General features: G+C 41.2%; 2 protein-coding genes across 3 annotated transcripts in view; one reads left to right on the top strand and one right to left on the bottom strand.

The window, feature by feature from the left end:
• psmd9 (proteasome 26S subunit, non-ATPase 9) overlaps positions 1 to 214 on the top strand; it is a 6077-nt gene extending 5863 nt beyond the window's left edge. For both annotated transcript variants that reach the window (XM_031571136.2, XM_031571135.2), the window contains exon 6: positions 1 to 214. This exon is cut by the window's left edge and continues 99 nt beyond it. The gene's annotated coding sequence lies outside the window, so the exon portion shown is untranslated.
• A 1853-nt stretch (positions 215 to 2067) lies between these two features.
• Positions 2068 to 7389, bottom strand: LOC105894494 (N-acetyllactosaminide beta-1,3-N-acetylglucosaminyltransferase 4). Its single transcript, XM_012821018.3, is given in 3 exon segments — positions 2068 to 3755; positions 3758 to 4065; positions 6607 to 7389. Coding segments are annotated over 2 exon segments (1116 nt in total). The 5' UTR covers position 4065; positions 6607 to 7389; the 3' UTR covers positions 2068 to 2946.
• Between the last annotated feature and the right edge of the window lie 111 nt (positions 7390 to 7500).

Genomic DNA, 7500 nt, shown 5'->3' with positions numbered 1-7500 from the left:
TGAAACCTAACCACGACTTCAACAACCTCAGTTCAGTTGAATCATTGTGTACATAATTTCTTTCCAAGTATTGTCAAAGTGTTGTCATTTGCCCGGTTTTCCTTAGGCCTTCATTCGCCTGAGTACCTAGATTGGTAATGGGTTTGCTGCGACTAAATTGCAGATTTTGTAATAACGGTAAAGTTGGTGAAATAAAAGGCTTTTCGTTCACAAAGCAGGCACATGTTTTCCTTGTTCTCATAGTTGATAAGCAGATTTTTTAAAAGTCACTTGTTAAAGCAGCAATACGTTCTGTTCCAAAACTTGTAAGCTAGCTACCTAAAAGGCGTTCAGAAACCTTGCAAACACCACCAACAGCCCAGCTGACACTGATAGAAGCTTGCCAACACACTAACTGGTGTATTTTGGCAGTATAGCTGGCAATGTTATGCGTGTGAAAGCTTTTCTTCCATTTTTGCAGCGTGTACCAGCCCGTTACCCAGAACTACATAGGGCATATCCTGGATGGCTAGTGGGGAAGACACAGGTGTTTATCTGTCCTTCACATGACCATATGCTATTAAAATGAATTTGAGGATGGTACCAAAACTACTTCCCTATAAAACCATACCTCAAAAAGTGTCAAATGGTTGCATAGTGTTACTAGTACTACTACATAGTGTAAAGTAAACTGCAAATTAGATGCAAATGATGAATGCAAATGTTTGAGAATCTCTCAGCGAATTCACTTTTAGATACACTGCAAAATATCTTTTTAAGTGCGGATCCCGGGCACAGCATGGGGCGCCAGTCAGTCGGGCACTGCTGTGTATCCTGCCACCCTTTGCCATCCTAACTAACACACACACACACACACACACACAGACACACAGACACAGACACACACACACACACACACACACACACACACACACACACACACACACAGACACACGGGCTTACTTGGCCCCCCCGAAACAATCCAGTGGAAAAGTAAGATTTTTTTTTTTTAAGTGGGCTGACTTCACTGCAGCGCCTATGCATAACTCTGACACCACCACGAAGCTACTTCTATGTACACACAGAACTGTATATATACACACTGGTGTGCTTGCCCAAGGGCTCTGTTTGGACAGGTCAGATACATGACTCACTCACTTCACCACAGTGGGATTTGAACCTCTTACCATTTATACTGCATACTTACCACTTACCACTACACCACCAGGATCTTGTCCACACTTGCATCTCCTGTATGATGCGCTCTAGACCGGAGGTTTTCATCCATGCTCATGGGTTGCCTGTCCCTGTGTGTGTGTGTGTGTGTGTCTGCGTGTCTGCGTGTGTGTGCCTGTGTGTGTGTGTGTGTCTGTGTGTGTGTGTGTGTCTGCGTGTGTGTGTGTGTGTGTGTGTGTGGGGGGGGGGTTGCCTGTCCCTGTGTGTTTACCCTGCATACACGACTGGATAGTGAAGTGTCAATCACGCTAGTGTCAATCACAAGCTCTTTAACTGGGGGGGGGGTTAGAGTCTGTCCCACCTTCTTTTACTAACCACTTTCTCTTGCCCTCGATAAAAAAAATCACGGTGTCAAGCAAAGATGATAAATAGAATATTCATCGAATAGACTTATCAAAAGACAACCGCTGCGCTGCACACACACACAGTATGTCAAAAGGCAGACTTGTAAATAAGGTCTTTACAATTGTAGTGGCAAAAGTTTGGGGGGTTTTCCTTTAACCCTGTTCCTATTCCCCAATGCTTGTACCATCTGGAGCAGAGGTGTCAAACTCATTTTAGTTCAGGGGCCACATACTGCCCACTTTGATCTCAAGTGAGCCAGAACAGAACGATTTAACCATCACTCACCTTTGCCCTTATATAGATTGAGACGCGGTCTCCATACCTTAGAAGGGAGGGTGGAGGGCGTTGTCACATGTACAGCTTGTCACTCCTTATCTCTCTCTCACACACACACACACACACACACACACACACACACTGCACATACTGCACCTGCCCTGCTTAAATAGTTTGTCACTTATTGATGGGTTGGTATTTAGTTTCCCCCTTTAAAGCAGGGTCCTTTGCCACATTTTGTTTTTATACTTTATTATGTCAGTTAATATCATAGATACATTTCCTGTTATTTAAAACATCTTGTCACAATTTTTGACCTTTTTGTTATCTCTCCCCCATACCAAGAACACACAGTGCTTGCATAGACAACAGAGGAAGTACCCGTATACATGTTCCTGAATATAGTGTATACCTCAATACATCTTCACAGATACATACATATATATACACACACACACACACACACACACACACACACACACATTCATGTACCCACATGTAGAAACATTCACATAAAAAAAGCTAAAGGTTAGCCTTTGATATTTCATCATAGAAATGTAGGTCTTCTACTACAGTTTTCTATTAGTTTCTCATGTATTACATAAATCGTCTTCTCGAAGCATGATCCGTCTAATATTTCATTAATAATTATATAAAACTTTAGGACTTCAAAAGGTAATATATTAAATATGAACATATGCAAACCTGAAGTTATACAAATATAGAGAACTAAGTAGAATGCATCTGAATCCAAATATGTTACTCAGGAAAGTACAGATGCGATGGAAAGTTGTGTGTAATTCAAATAATAAATTATTAAATAAATCAATTGGATCCTTTGAAAGCACACCAATTGCATTACCAATGAATATTACACAGCATGGGCCTGAGAAAGATCATTGTGTTGGTTTAACAAACACAGGAAATGACATCACTGTGCACCTCTAGAACCATGTTCAGAATACATGTTCACAGTCTGTAGATTATTACCCACAATACAGTGCTCTCAGTCATCCTGCCACATGATGGTGGTAGGTTTATTTGACAGTCTTTATCCGCCCCTTCTACAGATCTGACTGTCGTCTTGTATCAGTGCGCACATGACAGTCTTTATCCGCCCCTTCTACAGATCTGACTGTCGTCTTGCATAAGCGCCCACATGACCCACATTTCTACAGGGCTCAGTTTGTGCACCAGCATGATGTCACGATAAACACAGGGGTCAAAGTGCTTGAGGCCGTTTCTAAAGCCGAACGTCAGAAACCCAGCGTGGCGCGTGGGGCTCACGCCCATCTGCTGCAGGCACATGCCCACGAACACGTCGTCGATCGGAAACAGCGCCACCTGCTGGGCCGCCGCGTCCAGACCCAGCACGGTCTGCCGTGACATCAGATACCCGCCGCCGCCCGCGTAGGGCGGATAGGGCTTCCCGTTGGGGTACATCTCAACCGGGATAAAGTACTTGGTGTCCTTGTTCCGAAGGGGGAAGGAGCGGGGCAGGATGTCTCCCGTCATCAGGTGATCCTCTGGCTTGTGTTCCCTCAGGAACTCGATCAGGTTCCGCGTGTGCACGAACACGTCGTCGTCGCCCTTGAACACAAACTGCGCGCCGCTGCACGTGCGCGAGAACCAGCTGAGGAATCGGACCTCCTTCAGGGTCAGGTTGAAGAAGCTGTCCACAAAGTCCCACTGCAAGATGTCCCTGTGGTGACGGCTCTCCCACTCCAGCAGCGGCTGGAGGTTGTAGCTCCGCACCTGGTCAGGTGAGCGGCCCATCAGGAAGACTAGCTTGACCCGCCGACCCTGGACACGACCCGCGCGACCCCAGGTGTCCCGCAGTGCAGCGCGCCGCTCTACCTGAGCAGCCGTGGACTTGATGACCAACAGGAGATAGAGGTCATCCTCGCACGGTGAAGGGTGAGCAGAGTTGGGAATGCCCGGCAATGCCTGTAGCGTAGGAATTCCTGATGTACCTGGGGAAGGTGTGGAGGGACGTCCACGCTGTCATTGGTCGAGCACGTAAAGTTTTCCTGGAAAGGGGCCGGGGCCGATTTCAGTGGGGGGGTGTCACTGCGAGTTGACCACACCCACCGGGAGGGATGTTGGAGAGAAGAGTCCTTGGAGTCGAGCGAGGCGACCCAGCAGGAGAGGAAGGCCAAGGTGCAGAGCAAGGGCCAACACCGGCGGCACTGAACGGCCATCATCATCATCCTCATCTTCATCTTCATTCTGAGAGGCACAGCAGACGAGGAAGCAGGTCAAACGAGTGGCAATGACAATAAAATAAAAGAGCTTGCCAATTATTACCAAGAGGTCACCACCAACACCACCACACACAGGGACTGCTCTTCTACTGACGGGAAAGGGTTTACTCCACGATAGAATTTCAGAATATATTCCAATCGTCGTACATTCTATGCCCTGCTCTGAAGATGACGATTCAAATTAAAATCTTAAAGAAAACATAGTCTTCATTGTTTTACAACAATCTAAATACAGCATATAAAAGAATAAAAAATTAGGATGTCACTTTCATTTCCATCAAACACCCATTTAAAGTCTTAATTGTACATATGTTAAATCAAATGTATTGTGCTGTTCAACTGCTACTTACGATACCAGCTTGTTTAAAATAAATGTTTAACTATGTTTAACAATCAATTAGAAACTAATCTCTGTAAATAATGACCATGTCACTCTGACACAGGAAGGTGTGTGTGTGTTTGAGAAAGGTGTGAACAGATGAGAAAAGATTGAGAATGATTGACAACATAAGTCACATGACATTTTTTGCACAATGGCTAAGAATTTCCTGCACTTCTTTTTCCTCTTTTCTAGGTTGTTGTTTTTCTAATTCTCATGTAAAGTAGTATTTATTGTTACACCATGCTTTTTTTATTGCTCTTAGCTTGACTGTTCTCTCCCTTGTACGTCGCTTTGGACAAAAGCGTCTGCTAAATGACTAAATGTAAAATGTAAATGTAAATTTCCGAAACGCCAGTGAGGAGCAGGTGACAGACACCTCCTATCTCGGTTTGTACTGGGGTCAAGGTTCAAGGGTCAACGCCAGAGAGGAGCAGGTGACAGACCCCTCCTATCTCGGTTTATACTAGGGGTCGAGGGTCAACCTAGTGGCCTGGGATCACAGTTCCTCTGAGATAGGAGACAGAGAGAGTCTCAGGGGGGTACTAAAAAAAAAAGTATACTTGCTCTCTCTAGGCTGTAGTCCTTAGAAACGACGATTATACATTTATAGGATTATACATTTATACGATTATACATTTATGTGATTATACATTTATACGATTATACATTTATATGATTATACATTTATGTGATTATACATTTATACGATTATACATTTATATGATTATACATTTATATGATTATACATTTATACGATTATACATTTATGTGATTATACATTTATATGATTATACATTTATACGATTATACATTTATGTGATTATACATTTATATGATTATACATTTATACGATTATACATTTATGTGATTATACATTTATACGATTATACATTTATACGATTATACATTTATATGATTATACATTTATATGATTATACATTTATATGATTATACATTTATATGATTATACATTTATATGATTATACATTTATATAAATATACATGTCATAAACCTCACTACTTTTCATGTGCAACTTCACCAACTCTAATAAGAAATGAGGCATGGGTGAGAGAACACAGTACGGTTGGTAATTATACTCATTCTACATATGCTACTGAAGTCTCTGTACACCAATGATCAGTCAACACATGTTTAGGCGTCTGGGCCTTGCCAGGCGAGCTACAGTACCAGTCAAAAGTTTGGACACACGTTCTCAGTTTTGAGAAGTTTTTTCTATACTTTTATTATTTTCTACATGGTAGATAACACTTGTTTTGTTTAGTACATCATTCCATATGTGTTCTTTCGTAGTTTAAATGTCCTCAGTATTAATCTACAATGTAGAAAAAAATAAAAGTAAAGAAAAAACTTTAAGAAAAATGAAAGGTGTGTCCAAACTTTAGACTAGTACTGTATATGGCACAACTGGCGAACATCACAGTAGGGTGCAGACCACTCACCCCATTCAATATTCCAGTGAATTCGTAAAGGAGTGTGTATTTTTTGTTTAGTAATAATAAATATTATATAATATTATAATAATAATAAATAAATGAATGTGATGTATGGCTATTATTTTCTGCATTATTATTATAATGGCTATTATTTTCTGCATTGTAGAGTATGGGAATCAGAAGCCATAATAAATACTAATAAACCCTATAGCACTAACAGCTCGATGTATAAATCACATTAAATCAAACTTGCATTCGCTAAAATGTTGGTGCAAAAAAAAAAACATAAATCAGCAGAGAGGAACATCATAAGAGAGTAAAAGTGGGGTCGTTTCTATTTACGACAATTTAAAAAAAATTAATTAAAGGGTCTCGATCCATAAGGTCTACAGAGGTGCCAAAGAGGTTTTGTTTTTTGTAGTGTTTGTATAGGGAAATCCAATTCAACTGCTGCGTGCATGAAGCCAAATATATACTATAATATAATATATATATACTATTACACTGGTTGCGGTTTTTTTGGGTCGCTTTGACTTGACCGTCATCACAAAAACCGGTTAGCATCTGATAGAAAAGAATACAGCCTTAATGGCAAAACATGATGCCTACATCATGATGGTCGACCACATAAAATCTATTCAACTGGGGAAAATTAAACAAGCCGCTTACCAGCACATTTCCAGTAGTTGACCGTTGGCCTGTAAAACTGCGCACCTGACAGTACAACTTTCTTCTGGCTCAAATCTCTTCCCTCAGTTCCACCGTCCTAATCCCGTCGAGCTCTGCCTGCCTGGAAAATCCTCTCCGTAGTTTATATGGCTTGAAAAAGGCGGATGTGATTGGTCCTCTCTACGTCAGGGACACCTGTCGCCCACGTCCACTCTAAATACTTTAGTGAATGGGGCGAACTTTACAAGCTCCGTTATTTACTTTAGTAATAGGCTACTGGGTGTCCTCTGGATGTTCTGGTCCGTTGGACACACCTCCGTTTTCAGGGTGAGAATCCTCCAGGCTAAGAGTCCCTCCCGAAGTTTTCAAATTCCAAGGCTTTCCCGCAATATTTCCGAGAAAAAAAACATGGAATTTCTGCATTATTTCCAATTTATTTTATTTAACTAAAAATCACTGCAACTGTATCAGAATCGTGTTTATTGGCCAAGTAAGTTTACATACAAGGAATTTGACTCGGGTTTAGTGGATCTCAATGTACTTTCACAAAAATAATCAACACAACAGTTTAGAATAAAATGAATAAATATAATATAATATAATAATTTGTATAGGTGCTGTGTGTAGGATTTAGGAGGATCTATTAGAAATGAGACAATGAGAAATGGAATAAAGTATTCATAATTATATTTTTATTAGTAACTATGTACACCTATGAATCAGACAACACCGGATGGAAATCGCTGATGAGGTATAAATGTGACACACGAAGTTACCTGTTTGCTGTTGGACAGGTCATTAAGCCCAGTCTAAACTGGACAGGTGATTAAGCCCGGTCTAAATGACAGGTGATTAAGCCCGGTCTAAATGCAGGTGATTAAGCCCGGTCTAAAT

Source organism: Clupea harengus, chromosome 7, assembly GCF_900700415.2.
Source record: "Clupea harengus chromosome 7, Ch_v2.0.2, whole genome shotgun sequence".
NCBI classification, from domain to species: Eukaryota; Metazoa; Chordata; class Actinopteri; order Clupeiformes; family Clupeidae; genus Clupea; species Clupea harengus.
This window is presented reverse-complemented; position numbering and strand designations above follow the sequence as displayed.